Raw genomic sequence first — 23,493 nt, 5'->3', positions numbered from 1 at the left:
ATCTTCATCTGCTACTACAGATTATTCTCAGTATGAGGGCAGGTGCTTATTTCCATTACAAACTATAATATAAAAGCACCAACTCTGAGGTGTGTACCATCAGCTACGGACAAGAGCAGGCCACTGCTTGGGTAATTCATATTGCTCCGTTGTGTGCTGCAGTAGTTGCTTCAAGACAACTTGCACACAGCTTTGGTCTGACAGGCTGGACAAGCAGTTCTGCTGAGGCCACTTTTGCTGGTACAATCGTGCTCCTTGCCAAAGACTTCATGGTCATCTAGCTCCAATCAGCATGTTTATTGCAGGGAACTGGAAAATGCAGAGAAGCAAGCTGTTTTCTGAATGGCAACAGTACACTCAGGCTTTTCAACAGAGGTCACTGATACCCCTCATCCTTACTCAGTATTTACTGCAATGGAAGAAGGAGGTCCCTGAGCCCAGGGGATGCTCCTTCATAACCTATTCTCTATATACAGCTATCTTTTTTAATTGTTGCAGTACTCTTCCACAGTACTGGCATCAAATTATAGATTGTTCCTGATATACTGATGAAGATAATATTATTCCAATTGTGCAAAGTGTCTTGAGTTTCTGATGCAGGTCAGGCACCATATGCTGCTTACAGGACTACTAGTGGGCCATGTTCCTATGGCTGTTTCTTTCCCCTTGGTTATTTTCTCCTCCTATTGCACTTATTTATTCATGTTTATTGGGAAATTCTTCTTGGGAGGATTACTGAAACCAGCAGTTATAAATGATCTGTTGTCACTCTGACTAGTTCCATGCACAAGATCCCACCTTCTGCTGAGTTCCTCTTGACTTCCTTTCATATCAGTTTTGAGCTTCACTGCAGCTTGTTTTCTGTAATCAATGTATTTGATGTGGTTGGTTTTTTGTTTTTTTTTTAGGGGGAAAAATGCTTCTGGATGAGTGTGTTTAAGGTTTTGGTCTCTTCTTTGATCCATTTTGCCACCTGTAACATGTGCTGCAGCAGGGCTTTCTAATCTTCCATGAAGTTCACAGTGGATCACCAGGAGGTGCTGGCTGTTTCTTGGGCACTTGAGGGAGACCTACACAAACAGTTCTCATCCTCAATACTGGGAATGCTCCATTTCTGTACTTAGTTTTGGTTTTAATTCCTTCTGACCGTGTTTGAATTCTGAAAGCACATTTTTGTTCAGTCTGCTTTAGTCCCACAGAAGTCTCTGCTTGCAGTTTCTCTCTGTAAGGGCCTGACTTGAGTGTTTGCAGTACCTTTTGGACCTGAGCTGTTAGCAGAAGTGCGGAACTCGGCCAAGTGTTTCAAACAGCACTGGGATGAGCTGGGCCCAGTGTGATCCCGTCGACCCCCTGATGTCTGGTGAGTGATTGCAGCTTTTCCTCATAGTGCCTCCATCTCTGCAGTCCCTCGGTATGAGGGCCACGTCTCTTTGCCCTCCTTGTCTCAACAATGTCCCTTTAGAGCACGCTTTTCCCTTCCTCACATCTCCCTTTCTCTGCTGGGCTTTGCATGTGCTTGCAGACCTCCCCAGGCAGCAGCATATGACTTTTTTGGCTGTGTGTTTGGGAGCTGACCCTGCAGTTGTTCCTCAGAGCTGCACTGAGGCCTTACTTGGGACACTGAACACCTCGCTTTGTTTGCCACGAGTGGAGTGGGGCTGGTAATGTGGGAATGGAGTGTTGTTTCTGCATTTGATATTAAAAAGAGCAATTGGTTTGAAGAAGTGGAACACAATGCATTTGTATTCAGTAACTTATCCTTAGAAATAGTTGATCTAAGAAGTAAAATACTATATATGTTAGCAGCGTGTTTTAGAAACATTATTACTGAATTATGTGATTAATTCTTTCTTGCCAAGCTGTAATAGTTGTTAAATGTTCCAAACAATGCGAGCACAGTGTGTTAGGGATTAGAAAACATATTGTAGAGCTGTTCTGTTAGGATAAGAAACTGCCAGCAAAAGAAAGACAGATTTAGCAAACATCAAAGAAACATCAAAGCCTCTACACAAGGCTGAACTGTCTCAGTCCGTGAGCAGGTTGGGGTGTGAAGGCAGCACCACGATACTCCTGTCTTTCTCCCGAGCTTATCTGTGTAGAAAGAAGGACAAGCAGATATCCGCAAAATAATGATCAGGTGTGGAAAAGTTAATTAATTAACTACAGATTTACGCTTATGCAGCAAAAATTTATGTTTGCCCAGTGTTTCCATGTTTAGTGAAGCGTCCAGAAGATGGTGAACCTAAAGCACTCAGCCAATGGGGAACCAGGGGAGTAAGAGATCAGCGTCGGGGAATAGGGAATAAAAGATGTAACTCTGCTTTCTGGGTGCTCTCCTGCTTGCAGGAGGCCCGCCACTGCAATCGCGAATAAAACCAGCTTTACCAGAGATACCATCCTAGAAAATTACGTGGATATTTCCTACAGTAACATTTCAAACACGGGGCTGCGGGGATTTGTTGGCATCAATGCTGAGGTGTCTGTGGGATTGCTTAGCTACCGGGCTCAATAAGCGCGGGATTAAAACCCCACTGACCACCGTCGGGTCCCGAAGGGGCTGCAGGGTGTGCTGGGCTCCCCTCTGCACCGCTCGAGGTGTGCGAGGAGCCGGCTGGGAGCCGCGAGGGGCGGCCGTGCAGCCCGGCCCTTCTCGCCGCGGTCCGCCGTTCCGGGGGACGCTTATCGCGGCGGACCGATGGCTGCGGTGAGCGCCGCGCTGCCGCACGGTGTTGTCCTGCAAATGGCCCCGGGGTGGGAGCGGGGTGGGCTGTGTGGGGAGGACTCGCTGTAGAGAGGCCTGCTGGGGGCCTGCGGTTGTTCCCGGCCGCGGGGTGCCCCTGCTGCCCCCCCAGGCTTAGCACACCGCTTGCAGGCCCTCGCAGCCACCCGGACCGTCTGCTTCCCGTTCATCTGCTGGTTTAATTTGTGCTAAAGCCGCGTTCTGGGGGGTAAGACAGCTGTAGCTTGCCTTTCTTCAGAGGAGAGGGTGGGTATGGGGCCATCCTGACACGGCCAGGGCAACGTGTGCCGTTGCGGCTGTGTTCCAGTAACCGTTTGTGGTCTTTTTCTCCCTTCTCTCAGTGAATCGCTGTTCTGTGCTGTGGTCGCTGAGAAGAACAGCTCATCATGCCGACGGTGGTGGTGATGGACGTGTCGCTCTCCATGACTCGGCCGGTGTCGGTGGAGGGCTCTGAGGAGTACCAGCGAAAGCACCTGGCGGTGCACGGCCTCACCATGCTGTTCGAGCACATGGCCACCAACTACAAGCTGGAGTTCACAGCTCTGGTGGTGTTCTCGTCGCTCTGGGAGCTGATGGTGCCCTTCACCAGAGATTACAACACGCTGCAGGTAGGGTTTGCAGAACCTGAGAGCAATCAGTTGTCAGTATTGTTTCGGAATTACAGTGGAACGGTGTGATTTCGTGCTGTCCTATCCACAGTGTCTTAATGGAGTGTTTTATCCTTGTTTGCTTTCATCTATCCTTAAAATAAAGATAAAATACTCGCTACTTTACAAGTTATACCTTTGCAGGTGATGTCTCAAGTGCAGTCAATTAAGTTAAAAGTGGGGATGGAGAAAACCAGGAGAAGAAGGCTGCCTGAGGAAGCTTGTATATACAGCAGTGTTTCTGTGACATTCGTGTTTTCTTCTGTCCTCGTTGATTTACTCTTGATATAGGAGGCAGCAGACAGGAACATCTGAAATGTTTTTGAGTCAAGTGATTTGGTAGAGCGAAGGTGCTTTTAATGGTATGTAGAAGGTGAAATGAGTGAAAAAGAGGAGAAAGTGATTTTAGGCCTGGAGGATGTGAGAGGTGGTAGGGGGACTGTGGAAGGGAAAGAGCCTGAGAGGGACATTTTGTATGAATGCTGTAAGGCACCAGATGTTTCTGAATCCACTCAAAATGATACATACTTGGTTACTGTGTATACTATTAACAATAAATGGTACATAGAATCATAGGCCGTTTCCAAACTCGTGATTCTATAAGATCATGTAGTCCAACATCTTCCCATTACCACTGCTTCCGCAAGCTACTAAACCATATCTTGCAGCTCCTCATCCAGATGCCTTTTGAACACTGCCAGGGACGGCGACTCCACCACCTCCCTGTGCAGCCATTCCAGTGCCTGACCACTCTCTGAGAGAAAAAGTTTTTCCTCATGTCTAACCTAAACCTCCTCTGGTACAACTTGCGGCCATTTCCCGGGTCCTGTTCATTGCCTGGGAGAAGAGGCCAAACCCCTCTTCACCACAGCCTCCCTTCAGGAAGTTGTAGAGTGCAATGAGGTCTCCCCTGAGCCTGCTTTTCTCCAGACTAAACAATCCCAGCCAAAAAAACCATCACTGCCACAAGGCAGCCTGTTAGTTTTACGGCTGCACTCTTCTTACACTGTTGTGTTCAGTGCGAAGTTTTCATTATAAGAAGAAAAGCCTATTTATGGTTATAGAAACAGAATGATAGTACAAGTTTTGATTTCTGTTTCTCTCCACTAGAGTGTTAGGCAAGCTCGTTGTGGCCTGCTTTCTGGATCTCTTAGAAGTTAGAGTTGTTGTGACACCTGGGAGGATTTATAGAGCTAGATTCCTTAGGGCTGTATGGTGAGGCCAGTACACCTTGTACTCTGAAGTGTTGTGTCTTCATGGACTCATTAATGAGGCCTTGTGCAGAAAAGAAATAAAGCTCGTTTTGTGAGATAAGGTGGTGGTTTGCATTGTGTTTGGAGTTTTTTCATGGTAATCTTCTTCCTGAATGCAAGTAGTTATTGTTCCTTAAAGGCTGGAATAGAATTGAAAATAAATACTTTGTTAGACATTGCTGCAGTTTCCAACTGTACTGTTTCTTTGAGGCTTTTTATTTTCTCCCTAAGACCTGTGTTCACAATGATTAGTTCCTTCAAAGTTAGTTGTCATAGTTCTCTCAAGATATTGTTCACTGTTTCTTTTTTAACTGTGCAGGTCATATATAAGAACACAGCACTTTATATTGTTTTGCAGTGCAGTTGTGTTACAAACCAAAGCAAAAATGCTGACTTACCAGAGAACTGGGAATAACTTTTTTAGGTTTCCCGTTAGAGATATTTTACTCAGCAGTGACCAATCATTTGCTTGTCTTTACAGGAAGCCCTAAGTAACATGGATGATTATGACAAAACCTGTTTAGAGTCAGCACTACTTGGGGTTTGCAATATTGTCCAGCAGGAATGGGGTGCAGCAATTCCTTGCCAGGTATGACTGATTTTTCACTGTTTTTATTATCTCACATATTCTTTGTGTTCCCTGGAAGTTGAAAAAAGAGAATGCAATTTGAAAATTTGGAATACTCACACTACTCAGCTACTGGTACCACAGAAAGACTAAGAATGATTGTTCTGGATATATCTGGGATATAAACAGAAAGTAGTATTTATTATAGCATTAAGCAGCAAAAGTCCAGATAGTTCTATGTCGAAGTGTGTTGCAGAGAGAGAGAGAGAGAGAGAAGTGTCTGGGGACACTGTGTATCAGTGGTGTTCTCTGTGTGTTGTAAGATGTGGCCCTAGAGCCTTCTTTAGGGGGCTTGGCTTTTGATCTGGATGCAGTCTTCTGTCCCAGGAGCCCTGGTCAGTTTGGAAAGAGTACAGTCACACATACAGTAACCTTTGTCCTTTTGTACCTGATGATTGCTAGGACTTGTAACAGTTCCAGATCTCAGGCAACAGTACTGCTGGCTGTGTTTTGATCTGTTCTCTCTCCCTGATGAGTCATTTCGGTGTGCATCTGCTCGCACAGTCCATCCAATCTTAGCAGTTTCCAGCATTCTGAATTTGCTGCCTCTGCTTTTAGCCCTCAATTTTCTGAATTTGCCATCTCTCATGGCAAAATCTAGTGTTAGCCCCCAGTTCTCTGAGATGGTAAGACCCTGTTGCTCTTTGGGTCAGGATTTAATTCAATTTAATTTTGCAGCTCAGTAGGCTGGGAACATCTCTCAAGCAATAGTCCTTTAGGAGAAAGAGGTGGAAGTTTATTGTCTAGGCAATACTTTGTAATATAACCAGGATAAAAGGCACCCTGGAGAAGCAGACATTCAACACAAAGAACTGGAACGATGTAACAGCCAAGCATGGATTAGTTCCCAGCAATTTCATCTTCTATTTGTGTCGTGTTTTATTGTACTGGAACTTCAGGTTATTGGGTGATGAAAGGCAGGGGGGAATGTACTGTGCAGAATTCTGTAACAGTAAAAAGCATTTCTGCTGAGCAACAGATCAGATGGTTAGTAAAAATCTGGCTGTAACAGATACACACTTGATTCAGTTGGATTTGATTTTCCTTATCTCTCAGCCAAAAAAATAATGCCTGCTGTTGCTGTGCTGTTTTGAAAGAGGAGCTGTTTACTCCTCTGGAAACGACTGGGTCTCAGCTGAGTGTATATGGTTTTGTTACTTGGGGTGACCTGCTAGGGCAGATTTCTACAGGGAGTAACTGTAGACTTGCCGTGGAATGGAAGAAGGTGCATTTTTGACTTCTTCTACAAAATGTGAGAATACTGCAGCTGTATTTGTTAGCCAAGAATTAAAGTAATACATTCTATGTTTTGAATGGTTACTGAGGCCTGTAGTGGAACTTGGGCTGCCCTCCAGCTTCTGCAAACAAATGGTCATGGTTGGCTTTAACTTCTGTCTGAAGGTAAACCTGAAGCTCCTGAGTCCACCAGCAGCAGGCTGCTTTTTGGCTGTATGGTTACTGTGCTTTTAGCTTACACCTAAAAATGACTATACTCATGCAGACCACAGTGTGTTTTTAGCTATAGAATTTGAATTTTAGTACAACTTTAGCTTTAATACATGAAGTGTACGTTTATAATGCGTGCAATTTAATTGCAGAGCTTACATCTATTATTTCTCATTTATGTACCTGGAAAGTTTACTCTGCTCTTCAGCAGAGGAACCGCAGGGTAAGTAGGGGTTTGCAGTATAGAAGTGTGTTTTGCTAGGAAGGCTGCTGCAACGTGGTGGTGTTTAGTTGCCCTCTACAGATAGAAACACGTCCCTGCCTGAAAATGCTAATCTGGTCTCTCTCTTTCAAGGTTGTCCTTGTCACTGATGGCTGCCTGGGGATCGGCAGAGGCTCCCTGCGGCACTCACTAGCTACTCACAACCAGCGAAGCGAAAGCAATCGATTTCCATTGCCTTTCCCTTTCCCTTCCAAGCTGTATGTCATGTGCATGGCAAACCTCGAAGAGGTGATGTCTTCAGCTTGTATCTTCTTTGTTATGCTGGTTAATTACTGTTCTTATCTGACCTAATAATTAGATTGGCACAAAGCACACTTTGATATTCTTGTGCTTAAAGCTTAGTTGATGTTCAGTATTTAAGGTAGTTATTTGGTAAAACTGAATGGTAGTATCTTTTTTGAAGGTTAGTATTGCAGTCATAAAGTTGCCTATCTTTATTAATCGTATCAGTGTCTTCCTGGAGAATATTATGTAGTTTCTATTTATCTATTTATGTTGTTATCCATACTTAGTTTCTGATTAAATTCCTAAATAAATGACTTATGTTGCAGAGATGCTTGACACTTAAAACAGCAGAATTGTTTGGAAATTTGAATAAGCAGAACTCTGAGTCTCCAGGAGAGAGTGCTCAAGCCAACTTCTGTTCATTTTGAGTGAATCTTTTGAAAATCTCTGTACTAGCTTTAAAAATCTGCTATAGTTAGAATTCTGTTAAATACAAACGTTTAAAAGTAAGCTCATATAGATTAAAGTTTCTTAACTTACGTTTTATTAATAGCTTTGCTTTTATCTTGACAGCTACGCTGTCATGGATAGAAGGATTTTCTACTTAGGGGTTCAATAGATATTTCATCTTCAGGGTCTCTATCAAGATTGATCCTCTCTATTAAGCAATGGGTTGAAATATTGTTTACACATCAGTTATTGGTACAATGTTTGAAGTAAATCTATTACTGATAACTTGAAATGCTTTCACAAGCATTCTCATGAAACTCCAAGAGAAAGATATATCTTTTCTCTCATAAACTGTATTGTCCTGAAGGAGCTGGAGACTTAGAATTACCAATAAAATGATGTGGTATTTAAGGCATTCCTGTGCTGTTGAAGACTGAGAGCTTCTGTGATTGTTGGTTGCTTGAACCTTGCTTTTGAAGCAGAAGCAGTAATGAGATAAAGCAATTTACTTTGTGTTTCTGGTCCAAATACTGTATCTGCGTGTAAATGCAACATAAGGAGTACATTTCCTAGGAGGCAAAGAATATTGGTTTATGCAGAAAGGAGTAAGGTAACAACATTTTGCTTTGTTGTTTATATTCTCTGAAAACATGCTGGTTAAGAAAAGTCAGAGTAAAATGAATGAAAACAAAGCTTAACCAAAACATTTTGCTTTGTTTGTACAGCTTCAGAGCACAGATTCCTTAGACTGCTTGGAACGGCTCATAGACCTAAACAATGGGGAAGGACAAATTTTTACCATTGATGGCCCCCTTTGCCTGAAGAATGTACAGTCTATGTTTGGGTTAGTAGACAGTGTGCCTTTGTGAGATTTCCAGTAAAGAAAACAAATGTAACATAAAAAGAATGGATGATACCTGATGATCTCTTTTTTTTTTCCTTGTTCTAGAAAGCTAATAGACCTGGCTTATACGCCGTTCCATGCTGTTCTGAAGTGTGGCCACTTAACATCTGATGTGCAAGTATTTCCCAGACCAGAACCTTTCATTATAGATGAGGAAATAGACCCCATTCCTAAAGCAATTAATACAGGTAACAAATTTTTGTTTGCTTTTTAGTTAAATACATTTGATTTCAGTCTTTTCACTATTGTATCTTATCCTGTGTAGTTACTGTTTCACCTGCTTTCTTTCTGCAAAGATCGATCACTGATGATATAGTTTCTTGGTATGCGTGGCACCAGACAATTCTGTGTTTGTCTGGCAATGTGGTTCATGGATAACTGTGTGTTTGTGTTGGAAATTATGTATGTCATGATATTATATATGAATACTTGTGTTTTACTATCCCAGTGAAGGTCAGGGTTCTGCTGTGCTGCCTTGGTCACTACTTCAGAAAGTTAGTCGTGTAAAAAGCAGTGTTGAATTGGCTCTGAATACATTCAGCTGACTTAAACCTGTTGTCTCTCCACAGATCTAGAAATTGTTGGGTTTGTAGATATAGCTGATATTTCTAGCCCTCCTGTCTTATCCAGACACTTGGTACTGCCTATTGCACTTAACAGAGGTAAGCAAATTCTTGTACCAAATTCTTTAAGCTTCCCCTCTAATGGCTGTAGTGGTTTTGTTGAGAAGGAAATGTTATGCTTTATGCCAAATGTCTCTAAGGACACGTTTACATGTTTGCATTGAGATCAAAACCTTGAACACAAGATCTGTCCTTTTCTGAACAGTGTGTTCTTTGGAAAATCATCTGTACACAAAGCAGTGAATTAGTAGAGAGAACAGTGTCATTATATCATTGTGATGAGTAGAGAATATTAAACTTAAAGCTACAAGTACTTATGGGTCATAAAGTGTGTGGTGTGAGATGAATAATTAATACTGGCTTCTAAATGGTTCTTGGAATGATTTCTTGCTGTGAAAAATCTGATCTGAGTAACGTCTAGATTGCTCAGTTGTTCTTCAGCATTAATTGCTGCTCATTGAGTATATATGAATCTCTACAAACAACTTGTGCAGGCTTCAAGAACAATTGAGCATTTTGTGGCTTGCAGCGACTTGTCTGCTGAGAAGGGCTTCCTAAGTCCTTTTGTGAAGGTCTTGGAATGGAATTAAAAGAAACTGAGATTTCTTTTGATAAAGAACAGTGAAAGCACCAGATGTGCTTCTATGTCTGCATTAGCACTCTTATCCTGCTAGGCCTTTCAATTTAAAATATATTAACAGTTACATCACAGCTGTATTCCAATTGCTAAAACACAGTAAGTTTCTCGTAATGACCACAAATTGTGTAGGAGAGGTGGACTTGAAATTCAGGATGCTTTGGTTCAGAAGCAGCCGTGTTATTAATTGCCACTCTTGCTGCCTTTGCATTTCACTTCTAGTTTCTTCAGAGGTTTATTTGAAGAGTTATTTGTTAAATGTGTGAAGTTTTGTGATCAGAATCCAGTAGAATAATCATATAACATTATATTGTCACTTTGTCCCAACAGTTAACAGCCGTTTGTTCTAGAGAAGTGTTTATTGAAGGTTATGTTGTTGAATAGAGCTGTTTTTATTCAGTCTCATTCAGCTGAAGCAGAAGAGTTTGCCAGTCACTGCCACTTCTGGTTGCTTTTTTTTGCTCCCTTGTCTGGGATTACCTGCCCTCTCATGAAATGGGTTGGGTAACTTCAATAAACAAGCAAATAAAAATATGAATCTTGGTTAACGCAGCTTATTTTGACTGGCACAAGCTGTGAAATGATTGTACAAAGAACTCTGTGAGTAGATCAGAGGGCAGCTGCAACCAGGTTGCTGGAAGGTTAGGAAGTGCTAGGAGTCTCTTCAGTCTTTGCTGCTGTGATAAGCACTGGTGGTTGTGTCCAAAAAATCTGTTATTTCAATACCATCAGTTCTCACAATAGCTTGAGTGTGGAAACAGCAGCCTCTCCTAAGAAAGGAAGCCACTTAAAAAGTATATTTGCAGAATGAAGCTTTGGGTTGAAGGTTCTTCGTGGCAGAGGATATGGGATGGTAGTGTTGTGGGAATAGAAGTAGTGTGTTTGAATTTATGTTGTCCCTTTGCTTGCTTTTCTTCCCCAGAAGGTGATGAGGTGGGACCCGGGATCACAGATGACACCGAAGATGAGAATTCAGCTAATCAAATTGCTGGGAAGATTCCCAACTTCTGTGTTTTGTTACATGGGAGCCTGAAAGTGGAAGGCATGGTGGCTGTCGTCCAGTTGGGGTATGGAGCTGGATGTCTACCTGAAAGATCTCTCTTACTTTGCTCATTTATGCTTCACCCTCTACAGAACTTGCATCACTAGGCAAAGCCATGGATTTTTAACTGTAGACATGTTTCTGCCAGTGTTAATTACAAATAGTGACTCTCCACACAGTGGAAGAAAGGCACATTCTGTGTTAGGACAGTTGGAAAGTGTTCAGACTTTGGGATTTGCTCTTTTCAATAGGCCAGAATGGTATGGGATGCTCTATTCACAAGCTGATAGCAAGAAGAAATCAAACCTCATGATGTCACTCTTTGAACCTGGTCCTGAGCCCCTTCCGTGGCTAGGGAAGATGGCACAGCTTGGCCCTATTTCAGGTACTGGTCACATTCATTGCAGTAACTTTGGAATTGAGCATTTTCTTGCATGAATGACCTTGCCAGATCTTATTCATGAAGTCTCTTTATTTCCTAGATGCTAAAGAAAATCCTTATGGAGATGATGACAATAAGAGTCCTTTCCCCTTGCAGCCCAAAAACAAGCGCAGTTATGCACAGAACGTTACTGTGTGGATTAAACCGAGTGGCCTCCAGGTACAGATCTTGGACTTGATGCTTTACTCTAATCAGCACCAGCTTTCTCAGCAGCAAAGTGGAGTCTGTGTGTGTCTCATCCACTTGATGTAATTGCTTTATTGCTTTCCTTTCTTTTTTATAATAACTGCCTCTGTAAAACGCGATGATTAAAATGCAATCAGAAAGCATAGTTTGTTTAATGAAAGCTGCATCTGGCTTTGTTTATTGGATTTAATATAATTACTGCTTATTTCAGTCTTTGTGAGCTGAAGTCTCGTCAGTGGTCAGGATTATTTATCAATAAGTAGTTGTGAACATTCTTCTGCAGCTTACCCAACAGTTGACAAGATCTTTTCTTTCCTTTTTGCAGACTGATGTACAGAAGATCTTGAGAAATGCACGGAAACTCCCTGAAAAAACTCAGACTTTCTATAAAGTGAGTCTTGTTACAGGCCAACCTGAATTTTTGATCCGTAGTGATAGTTGTGCATCTAAGGAGCAAGTACTGTCTGTGTCTGTGGGGTGTTCATTCTGTGCTGGGCTTGAAGAGCTCTGCAGAAGCACACACTGTTCTGTAAAGAGACACCTTGGGTCCTTTTTATGGACTAGTTAAAGAGAGACAGTGAAGTCTGGTTTCCTGTCATCACATTTTTTGCCAGGGTGATAGACATGTCACATTTACAGGTGGCCCTCATGATCCCTGCTACTTTGATGGTGAACTTCAGTGCAGATCTTATGCTTTTGTTCAGAGTCACCCTGGTACTTTGATAGTGAACTTACATGCAGATTTTATGCTTTTGTCCAGGCAGAAATAAACTGAGGGATCAAAGAGGAATAAGAACATAGTGTCAATCTGAACCTGAAAGTATATCCTACGTTTTTTCTCCAAGAGAAGCAGAGAAAGAAAATTCCAGGCACTTTTGACCATATCATAAAAATCCATAATCTAGGCTGTAGCCAGAGGTAATTGTTGTTCCTCTTGTAAGCAAAGTGCTGAAGCAGTTTATTATTGTAGTCCCCAGAGACCTGAAGAATGAATACACTTCCTAAATGCACACAAACACCCATCATAGTTTACAATGAAGAAAAATACATATTATGTTTTTCTGGGCACTGTGGTTAGAGGCGACAATCAGCGAGGTCCAAGTTGGAAGCCACTCCCAGCAGGGACACAAAACAAGCACACACAATAGCTGAATGCACAAAGAAGGAGAAGTAAGGAATTTCTAAGAAGGGATGAAGGGAAACCTAGCTATTTGCCTGTGCTACTGTAATCCTCAACCCTGAAGTGTTTTCTTGTCATGAGCAGTTAGGCATCTTGCAGCAGCTCCACTTAACACAGGTTATTTTCCTTTAAGTGAATAAGCTTGCATTTAAAAATAAGAAATAGTATAAAAGAAGTTTTTGTTCTTTGCAGGAACTTAACCGTTTGAGAAAGGCAGCTCTGGCCTTTGGCTTTTTGGACCTCCTGAAAGGTGTGGCAGACATGCTGGAGCGGGAGTGCACCCTGCTCCCTGACACGGCTCATCCTGACGCGGCGTTTCAGCTCACACATGCTGCTCAGCAGCTGAAAGTGGCAAGTACTGGGGCATCAGAATACACTGCCTATGATCATAACATTGCTCCTCTGCAGACAGACTTTCCCACTACTGGCACTGAAAGAATGTAAAGTCTCCAATTTGGGAAATTCTCTAGGTTAAGACTCATGCCACTCGAATTTTCTTGTCTTGTTTACTTTCTATGGCTTCTTTAATTACTGGAACTTCCCATTATAACAGGGTCCTTCACCTGCATTAGTGCTCTCCAAATACATGTAGCTAGTCTGTGGTAGCTTCAGTCAGGCCTGGAAACTCTGGAAAGTGTTCCATAGTGATTGGAGTGTTGGATGGTGGGTGGAAGTTGCATGTAAGGAGACAGAGAACATAGCATCACAGGCCTCAGACTTTCTGTGGCTTTTAGCCTTTCCCAAATGTGGTTGATGTATAAATGAAATCAGTGGTAAAAACATCCTAAAAGGCAGCTACTGTTATTTTACAGACGGATTTGAGTAGTCCAGAGAAAATGTGTGAGAATCACTGCACAAGATCAGACATGCAGCTGATTTCAAGGTGTTATCACTAATTGCTACTCTGTATGGCAATAATGTACACCACTGGCAGTGCAGTGCTTATGCTTGTGGAAGTAACTTAATCTTTTGAGACAAATTTTTAATTTGTGTAATTTTAATAAAAAGGAATTCTTCAGGAAGTTTGTTTTGTTCCATTCTCGTAGCAACTTTGCTGTGTGCAACCTTAGGCATGCACATGCCTAAAACATCGACTTGGTGAAGGTTAGACTCCATCTGCTTATCATGAGAGTTAAGTAATAAATTATACGGCTTACTGCATTCAGGGAAAAAGCAAACAACTGAACTGATGCAAAATCTGGTTGTAAATCTTTATTAATAGAAACACATTCTTTCTGAAGGACTAAAACTCAGTCATTTAAGATCCATTACAGCTCATATTAGGTACCACAATTTCACTGAGAAACATCATGTATGAGTACATACAGATTTTATAACAGAAGTTTAAATGCCCAGTAAAGAAATTAAAAGTGTGAAAGGGATCCTTGCTGTTCCAAGCCAGCTAATTCAGTCCTTTGATGTACTTCAAACGTATGCTCAGTGTGTACTGTAGTGAAATAGTGTGTAAATAATGCTCAGCTCTTGAGAAAGTTACCTGCACTCTTCTCTGCAAGTGAGCCTCACGTATCTCTAAAGAGAAGTTGCATCATGCCTCTTGTTGACAAAACACAATTGTGAAATGCAGTGTGGAGCTTGTATCAGTTTTTTTGTTACAGTCTCTTTATAACACTATTTTCCTTCCTTTACAGTAATAATCACTGGGTCCGTGTCATAAATAGTAAGCTGTTTGTTTAACTTTAAGTATAGAAAATAACTTCCAGGAGGATTCATATCATTTCACAGTAGAAAAAGATAACACAAGTAATAAGATGACACTTCAGCTAATCTCAGCTTTGGTGCCTTATCTGGATTGCTGGTATTGCTTGCAGTACCCTGGGGACAGCAGCAGCCGTTGAAGCAGCTTGTTTATAACCATAGTTTTTCTAAACTAGATTAAAGGGACCAGAGGAGTTGAGAATCAACTGCAGGAGGCTAGGTGTGAGGAAGGGCACGTGGAAATGAAGTCAACTGAAACGGAAGTTTTCAGGTGAGAGAATACATGACCTGGGATGTGAAGGGAACAGCTCTTGTTTAAAGCAAATACAGAGGAAAGGGTCCCTTCAAACCCTAGGTGGGACCTCCCTTACTGAAATATATGGCATGAAAATAATAGATTATTTGTTCAACCCATCACTCCATCCCATCAGGGAACAGCCAAGAAAGCATATACACAAATTTAAATGTGCAGCTGATAAAATGAAATAGAAAGACATTCTTGATTGCTTTTCCAAGGCTATAAGGGAGCCACAGCTCTGGTAGGAACTATCAGAGGAGTTCTCCCAAGGCAGCTCCAGATTTTTACTTTGTGTGAATGGGATGGAGTTCTTCTGGGGTTCTTCTGCTAGCAGAAAGCTGGTACCTGTATTTTCTTGTCTCCTTATATTTCAGTGCTGACAATCAATCAGAAAAGCATTTCTGTCCATGGGGCACACGGCAGCTTCTTTTCCCTACTGATGCTACAGGTATCTGGGTGTTGCTACAGTCCACAAGATGCTTCTATTCTTTTAAGACTAACCTAGAAACTGGTATGGTAGTACTTTGTTTGACGCCAGCTACTTCCAGTTTTAATTCTGCAACATCAGTATGCTGCCTAAGAAAAGGGGGTGTGGGTGCTGAGCAAGTTTACCCCAACCGTTAATAACACCCAAACACAGTGACATCAGGCTGTGCTCCTCTTAATGTCAGGATGCACCCCAGGAACAGCATGGGCCAGCTAATGTATGTCCCAACATCAGAAGTCCTATCTGCATGCAATACCGAAAGAGCAAATATCCAATTAAAATATAAACACTATTTCTATTTAGTGCTGCTCCACCGTTTATAAGCATATTATATGCAGATAATAGGATTTCTCCCTAATACAGCAGTTGATAGGATACAAGTTTAAATGCAGCTGTTCAATGGTAAATGTCGTGCATGCATTTGATTGAAAGGGAACAAAATACAGTATATGGGAATGTTACCTGAATTCACTACGAAATTATGAATCTAGGATGATCATGTAATTTTACAAAATTCTTTACAGTGGATAAAACTGTAAGAATGAGAGGCTTATCTTGTCATTGAGATAAGTTAGATACGAAAGCACTGAAGTCCTCTTTTACTTCATCTTTCTCTTCTTTGGTCCAAGGTGCTGTTTCCTTTGCTTGTAGAGATATCGGAAGTTTACAAATAACCCTGAAACAGAATGAATTGTTTACATAGGACACCTCTGCATCACTTTGAAGCTGTATGGCTGTACCAAATTAAACAAAAAAAAAAACACAATAGTTCAATAGTTTAATGAAAGCTAGTGCTAGTGTTTTCTAGTGGGGTTAAGTGGGTTTGTCACTTAAAAATCTGTGCAGAACTGGGAAAGGATCAAACAGGTGTTTCAGTCAGTCTCAGATGAAGGTGTTCTTTAAGCAAGGTCTGCAAGGGGGTACCTAATGAAAGTCCAGTTTAATGTTATAGATGAGATTCAACCTCCCTGACTTCAGTGATTTCTGGATACATAGACATACTGGCTGCATATATTACAAAGTTATCTTATGTTTAGGAAATACAACAAACTAACCAGGTATGTGAAACAACATTCTTTTTAAATAGACTACTTCATAGACAGCCTTCTATAATGGTTTCCTGCAAAAACATCTCATGTTATAATGCAGTTTAGTTAAACATTTTCTTAAATTTGGTATTATGTTTAGAGTTCCATTAAATCATTCTGAAGCTCAAACAACGTAAAAGGGTGAATTTAAGCATACTGAGATTACAAATACGTGTAAAAGTTATACTTTTAACTCAAATGAACTGTAGATAATGCTGCTAACTTGTTAATAAGGACTTCTCCTTAGGGGCAAGCTGGTGCTAATTGTAGCTGTGTTCATTTCTCTCTGACAAGTATGTAAGGAAGCAGTGAGGATGGTATTTAGCTTTGAGCAAATTTGTGTTGTCAAGATCTCTGAGACATGGGAATTTATCTTTCTTAGGAAAAATATACTTAATCAGAGGAAACTGCACTTTCATTTTCAACAGTAAGAAATACAGTTAAGTATCTTACCCAAAAACAAGGCTATAAGATACATCTGGAGCAAGAATGAAAACTGGATTGTGACATTCAGTGGATTTGGCAGTCCCAGACTAAATTTTCCTGTTTCACTGAAGATGGGAATGGACTGAATGAGACAGACAGCTGAAAGCAGAAAACCATGGTTATCAGACACAGGTAAAATGTTCATTATTTTACTTTTAAACTTTTGAATCAAACCTATTTAAGGAATGTAGTAAAATGGTAAGCAGCTACATCAGGCACTAGAGAAGTTCAGTTACAAAAATCTAAGCATGGTAAACTTGCCTGGCAAGACACTGTTCTTGTACACAACCATGTAGCCTGCGGGGCCTGTGCCAGTAGTGGTTACCACATTGAAATAGCCCCAGAAAGGAAAGAGGCATGGTTTCTCCTATACTAGGAATTAAGCAATGCACAGCCTACTCCTGGCTCACAGAAGCAAGCTCTGACAGGTATGATTACAACACATTTCTTGAATCTAGATGCTGAGCAGCGACAGGCATTTTAAAAATTCAGATGTTAAGACAGAAGAGTTCACTACGAAGTCCTCTCCCTGGGCTTCAAAGCTGAAGGGAGCACAGCCCCATTGGGAAAGCACTGTGCTTGTCTCAGAACAGGTTAGGATGCTTTTATAGGAAGAACTGGCTCCTGCCTGTTCTGTGCCAGTGATTTACAAGATAACTGCAAGGTTTCTTGTGCTGGTGCAAACCCCAGCACAACTGACCAAGAAGATGTAGCAGACAAAAGCAAAAGCAGCACTTGAGATCAGCAAAGGGAGGTGAATATTGTCTTCCTGTAATGCCTGCATTGTCTGCAGTGCACACTTGGTCACTTTGTTCCACTAGCCTTTTGTTGCCTTTACTTTTCTCTCCAGTGCTCAAAATGATGACTTCTATTCACATCAAATTCAAGAAGTGTTTGCTTCAGTAAGGAAGACGGAAATATTTATATCTGGTTCAGCTCAAAGCACTCATCTGCTTATCTGCTGAGCTGTTCTATTAGTCTTTAGTCCAGCAGCCAAACCAAAAATTGAGTTATTTGCCCAGAATTAACTTCATTTATTAAACTTTTTTGGGCATACCTTCTGCCAAGCCGCCTAAAGGGTAGAGAGGGATCCAGCTGGTGTAACGGAGCCAAGTTAGAGGTTTCCATTCTATACCCATGCATGAAAGCATGTAATAGGGATACCTGAAGCCAATTAAGTGTGAGAAGAAACAAATATTGTTTAAAATAGAAGCTGCTACCAGAATTAAGTTTGCATATATCTGCAGTATAGAAAAGTCAACAAAACTCCCAAGTGACATAAAAATAATCAAAAACTCTTCTTCTGGCTCTTGATGCACTCACCCTTATTTGGCAGTTTACATAATTAATGCTCTTATTCTGATCATTTGGATGAATTTAACTGCCTGACTTGTTGAATCAACATTTCCAAATATTTTCTTTGGAAAGAGAAATAGAGCACAATGCAACCCACTTAATCATAGTCAAAACATACTTCAACTAAAGGGCCAAATTTTCCAAAAGAAAGCAACGTGTTTTTTTAGGACAGCATTACCTTTTAGACTGCCATATTGTCCCAGCTTTTGGCTGTGACAGCCAGTGTCTAAAGGGGATTTTACTTTCTGGGGCCAATTTCTGTGCCAGTCTTCCAAAAGGTACAAAGATCAAAATCTTTGTTAAAGGTTCTTGGAAACAACCCCACTGTTTTGCACACACCCATTTAAGGAAAAATCCCACAGACCTGAACAGCTCAATGATGCTCCAGAAATAAAACAAGAAGAACACCACAGCTCTGCTCTGCATTTCCTCTAAGCTTCCAAGGACAACAAACAAAATAAAGTTTCTTCCAAATACCTGTTTAAGGAAAACAAATTATAGAACACTCACACTCTTTAACAAAGGAGCAAGTCCTTGCTTTCAAAACCATGCAGATTATCTACTTTTCCAGTGCAAAACAGTTCTGTATTCGGCCTTTAATTATGCAGCTGAGCAGTCACCTCTGATTTTTAAGCACACCCTTCTCTTCTAGGTCCAATGCAAGGGGCCTTGTCTTAAATCATTTAACTTCACTTTTATTCACAACAACCACAACCAGGATATAAAAGGGGAATCAAATCAAAAGCATTTACTTTTTGTTAGCTGATTCTTTCTTTTGTTGTTCGAAATTATCATACTTAATTGACAGAAGAAGACAGCCTCCCACATCAGAGTATGGGAAGCCTGGATATCTGCCACTTGGATAACAGATTCTCTAGTTCAGTGACAGTAAGATCAGATTGCTTAGAAGAAGTAAAATACATCTTTACTTCAAACACGGGAGGAGCAAGAAGAACCTTAAAATACTACCTGTATTACAGCAGGAATCAGTGGTGATCTGACTAGTCCTATTAGTGAATTCAGGATTTCCATTAATGCCAGGGTCTGACAAAAGTACATCATGTCAGCAATAGTGTGAAATGTATCATAGAAAGAATCTGTAAGACACAGGAAACTGTTTTAAGGACAAACAGCATAAGCAGGAAGCATAGCTTTTGATACCTCAGCAGAATGAATTATTTTCACTTCAAAATCAAAAGAATTCTGCCCAGCTTATTTTCAAAAATACCAATATGGCAGTAAGCAGGAAGTTTTCTTCCATCTGATTTCTTTAGATGTAATCTCGGTGGAGTACAAGCATCATTCATTAGAATACACACCTGCCATTTCAAGAAAAGAGTATTTTCCTATCCTTGAAAATGTGATGGCTTTCGTTGTGCACTTTGGTGATAGATTTACTACTTTATTTCCTAGGTATGTCTTCCTTCAGACTTTGATATTTAAGAAGTATTAAAAACAACACCCTGAAACGTGATAAAGTAGTGCTTATTACTTGCCTTTTCCTAAGATGAACAGTCGTACTGTCATGTTCACAAAAATCCAAGAGAATCCCAAAAACTGTACAAGATTATACATTATTAAGTATCCTTTCTTCAGGTGTTTGAAAGCTGAAATCAATAAAAAAATGCATCAGATGAGCAGACTACAATGCGAACGCACTCCTGCAAACCAAGCTTTCTGTGAAAATACAGCCTACAAAAAGGGAAACTATTGATTGTGGCAAAAGAGTAGCTGTGTGCTTTGTGAGTTCTGCCTGCTTTTATCATCTGCTAGAACAGAAATCTTGTTAGTCAGATTTTTAAACTCCTTAGGAACTGCAGGCAATTTTTATTGAATTTCTAAATTGCTCATAATACAAGGATCCTCCTCCAGCATACACCAAGTCACTCAAAATTGCTCCGTGAGATCACAAATGTGAGCAGCAGCAGCTTTCTGAACCCCCATCTCACACACTAGAAAGGTACAGTTACTTACGGTCTTTTGGGACTCTGGATTCTATTTTCATTTTGTTAATCTTTTCTTCTTCCTTAAGATGAAGGATAAGGTTTTAGCGAGTGTTACTGTAATTAGCAACTGATTTGTTAACTACCCTACAGCAAAGCTAGTAGGTTTAAAACTCAGTTAAGCAGCCAATTGCTAGAAGGCTTAAACGTTCACCTGCATAAAACAGAGCGTATTTCTCATTCACAATTAATGGTAATGTAAAAGGTACAGGGTGTTAACTGGCTATACAGCCTTCGCTGTAGTATGCGGTGCTCTAACAGTTAGGTGCTTTTGCTGAAAAAGCCAGCTGATTTTTGTGTTCACAATTACTGTTCCCTAAAATGTTTCACAGCCCACAAGAGACCTGAAGGGAACTGAATACTTCCAGTCCAGGCTCCTCCTGCCCTTCACAGCTGTTTCTGTTGTTGCAGCAGCTCTTTCGCCTCTGCACTAACCCCAGTGGCTTGGAGGAGAATAGGGCAGCATTTGTTTTAAACCAGTTAACCAGAAATGTAGTCTGTTCTGTTAAAGTGCTTTCCAAGATGGGCTTTCACCTCCTTGCTGTATTAAGCTGCTTGAACTTACCATATGGTGGGAATGCAGTCAGAGCCAGCCCTGCAGCTCAGGAAACAGTACTGTGGCAGTACATGTGGAAACAAGTTCCTGCTTTCTAGACAAGCAGTGTCAGGACTGGTGTCTCTGACATTAATCTGATCCTCGTATGGATCACACAGGACTGCTAGGGTGTAAGGCAAGAAGTGCAAGCCTTCAGCTGCAGGCATCAGCCAGCACAGAGCTAATACACAGCAATCCTTGCTTTGTAACTGGCAGCACAAACCTTCCGAGCCCACAGGACTGACCTTCTCCTTCAGTTCCATTTCAGCATCCGATTCATCTAACCAGCGATCGAAGTCCGGAGCGAGGAAGAGCGGGCGTTTCTCTTGCTTGGTGAGCCTCTCCCACCAGTTACTCTCCTTTTTCTGCACAGTGATGTTGAGCTGCCTTTGAGTCACCCTGCACACGGGCTGGGGCAGACAAGAGTACACATCAACAAGAGCCCTAAGCATCGAGCTCTGAGACTGAGCTGATACCTGAGCTTTCCCCACAGCAGAGGTGACGTGGATTGCTGCAGCACAGGCATCTCCCTGCTGCCCAAGACATCCCACAGAAACCAAGGGCAAGGTGAAGATGGCAACTAAGATGGTTATGGAACTTGCGATTTGATGACCAACTGGAAGGCCTGCCTGCACTGCACAGCACTATCCTACCACAGACACCACAGCCCCTGGTGCTAGCAATCCCACACAAAACCTACAGACCGTGGCTTTAGGCATTCTTTTGTTTCATACTGTGAGCCACCTACATCCTTTAGTCAGGGGTAAAAATAATGCTAGCGTCAGTCACAGGTACGTCTCCAAAACAGGGAATCCCACACCAAACCTGCTCTGGTGAGAGGAACAGCCATGACCTGCATTTGTAACTTCATGTTCCCCCAGCACTCCTCTCTGTCAAGGCTGGCTCTGTGCTCCCAGGACATCTGAAGGCTGCAGCAATAATTTACAGCTGCTACTGGCACAGGCTCTGTCCCTCACTGATGGCCACCCTCCGGCCTCCTCCTTGCAAAGCAGTAGAGTCAAACCATGGATCCCAGAGTGACTGCAGAAGCAAGCAGCACAAATCCTCTGCTGGGAGCAGAGCCTGGAGTTCTTCCATGCCCCAGAGGGTTTTGAGAAATGAAGCCAGACTTCACAGCCACCTACAGGAGTTTGTTCTTCCAGCCAAGCTCTCTCCTATTGAACTACAACAGCAATTAAAACAATGTTTTGCAATAGGACCTGCAATGTGTCCATACTGGCAACCCAAGGAATTTGTACAAGCCAGAAACACCAGTTCTCATGAATGTAAAAGCAGCCACACTGACACTTCGTACTGTGGTATTTCCCCTCCTCTCCAAGCTGCATCAGAAAACTACTGCAAGCATCTCCCACAATTTTGCTGCTTTAAGTCTATGTAAAAACTGTAACTGCTGTATAACAGCTATGGTAAATTTAAGGCCCTGTTTCTATCCCCCAATGAGATGAGCTGGGTTAAGGCAGGATGGTGGCTAAGCACAGCAACCCAGGACTGCATTTAGCAGTCAGTCACCAGGAAAACCTAACAGCACATTGTGGACTTCATGCACAGCCATTCTTCTCTCCTCTTTCTTAAACAACCAAGCAAACAAAAAACCCCAAAACTTTTTCTCTGCAAAAGTTAGAAGAAAAAGAAATACCTACTTTAGGCTCGACCGGCTCTAGGAACTCGATCTGAAACTCATAGATGTTGTCCCCTTTGGCACCATGACCCTGAGCTAAAAAACAAGAGCAGACGATCAGCACAACGTGCCTAACGAGTCCCACACACCTTTAAAGTACACCTGACACACAGGAATACTCAGTGTTGTTTTTACAGTGCCTTCCCCTGCCCCGCTAGGATGGAAGAGCACGGAATCACAGCACATCCCATGCTGGAAGGGATCCCAAAGATGAAACCCCCCGAGGCGTGGAGCTGCAGGAACCAACGGTGCCACAGCTCTGCTGGGGGTCCGCGCTGGCTGCTCGTGTCCGACGGAACCCGGCTGGGAAACCGCCGCCGGGAGCAGCGCTGCGGGCAGTGCTGGGTTTCCTTTCCACCCGCCGATCCCAGGCAGACACGTGCGGCCGTGCCCGTCGGTGCCTGCTGCTGGCTCGCCGAGGAGGCGGCATCCACCGGGACAGAGGGAAAACGACCACAGAAATGACCAACCCGCACCGAAGGCAGCGCCCCGACGTGCCGAGCAGCGAACCGAGCTGCTGCCGGGCCTTTTACTGAACGAGCTGCTTTACCTTCCAAATGGGGCTGCGATAACGCGCACAGACGGGGCTTTGTGGGCTCGGCAGACGGACAGAAGGACACGGAAACGTCCCCCGCATGTAAATGCGGGGCGCAACGCTTTGCCTACGAGATAAGTAAGACGCGGCCCGCAGCGGCCACAGCCCTACCTCGGAACCGCAGCACGTTGTCGGCGATGCTGACGTCCGGGTTCTGCAAAGGGACGAGTTCTGTTAGAGACCGCATTACCAGCACTTCCGCGACAGCCCTCGGTGGGCCGTGACACGGCGCAGCGGAACCCCCTGACCGCCCCATCCCCGCCCCCCCGGCACCGATCCCGGCACCTTCACGTCGCTCAGCTCCACGCGCAGGTACAGCTCGTGGTGCCGCTGCGCCCAGTGCACGTGCGGCCGCAGGCTGCAGCCCGCCATCGCGCAGCCCCACCGCGCCGCTCCGCTCCCGAGGCGGCGGGGGCTGCCGGTGCGCCTGCGCGGTGCGCGCGGAGGTGAGCGGGGAGGGGAGGAGGAGGCGGGATTCTGAGCG

At 42.7% G+C, this 23,493-nt stretch overlaps 3 protein-coding genes across 11 annotated transcripts in view; 2 read left to right on the top strand and 1 right to left on the bottom strand.

Moving 5' to 3' along the window:
* Nucleotides 1-13,708, top strand: part of INTS14 (integrator complex subunit 14) — a 30,477-nt gene extending 16,769 nt beyond the window's left edge. The window contains exons 4-15 of one of the 5 annotated variants that reach the window (XM_090149165.1): nt 1,182-1,360; nt 3,082-3,348; nt 5,122-5,229; nt 7,070-7,225; nt 8,398-8,516; nt 8,622-8,764; nt 9,146-9,238; nt 10,759-10,903; nt 11,130-11,263; nt 11,361-11,479; nt 11,832-11,897; nt 12,879-13,708. In XM_090149165.1, the coding sequence (XP_090005291.1) occupies nt 3,127-3,348; nt 5,122-5,229; nt 7,070-7,225; nt 8,398-8,516; nt 8,622-8,764; nt 9,146-9,238; nt 10,759-10,903; nt 11,130-11,263; nt 11,361-11,479; nt 11,832-11,897; nt 12,879-13,130 (1,557 nt within the window). In that variant the 5' untranslated portion in view covers nt 1,182-1,360; nt 3,082-3,126 and the 3' untranslated portion in view covers nt 13,131-13,708. The other 4 variants (XM_031587848.2, XM_031587847.2, XM_090149167.1 and 1 more) reach the window with 4 other exon arrangements.
* A 175-nt stretch (nt 13,709-13,883) lies between these two features.
* On the bottom strand, nt 13,884-23,462 carry HACD3 (3-hydroxyacyl-CoA dehydratase 3). The gene is made up of 11 exons (XM_031587849.2): nt 23,295-23,462; nt 23,121-23,163; nt 22,377-22,450; nt 20,961-21,125; nt 20,092-20,143; nt 19,614-19,724; nt 19,087-19,214; nt 18,482-18,594; nt 17,819-17,925; nt 16,729-16,860; nt 13,884-15,863 (listed from the first exon to the last, which is right to left on the bottom strand). Exons 1-11 carry the CDS (start codon nt 23,379-23,381, stop codon nt 15,787-15,789), a joined length of 1,089 nt encoding a protein of 362 aa, XP_031443709.1. The 5' UTR covers nt 23,382-23,462; the 3' UTR covers nt 13,884-15,786.
* DPP8 (dipeptidyl peptidase 8) overlaps nt 16,813-23,493 on the top strand; it is a 37,024-nt gene continuing 30,343 nt past the window's right edge. For all 5 annotated transcript variants that reach the window (XM_090149159.1, XM_090149156.1, XM_090149160.1 and 2 more), the window contains exon 1: nt 16,813-16,893. In XM_090149159.1, coding sequence (XP_090005285.1) covers nt 16,848-16,893 — 46 coding nt within the window. In that variant the 5' untranslated portion in view covers nt 16,813-16,847. The remainder of the gene's footprint in view (nt 16,894-23,493) is intronic.

The sequence above is a fragment of the Phasianus colchicus genome, chromosome 12, assembly GCF_987193195.1.
Source record: "Phasianus colchicus chromosome 12, bPhaCol1.hap1.1, whole genome shotgun sequence".
Taxonomy (NCBI): domain Eukaryota; kingdom Metazoa; phylum Chordata; class Aves; order Galliformes; family Phasianidae; genus Phasianus; species Phasianus colchicus.
The sequence above is the reverse complement of the archived record's forward strand: the minus strand, read 5'-3'. Positions and strand labels throughout refer to the sequence as shown.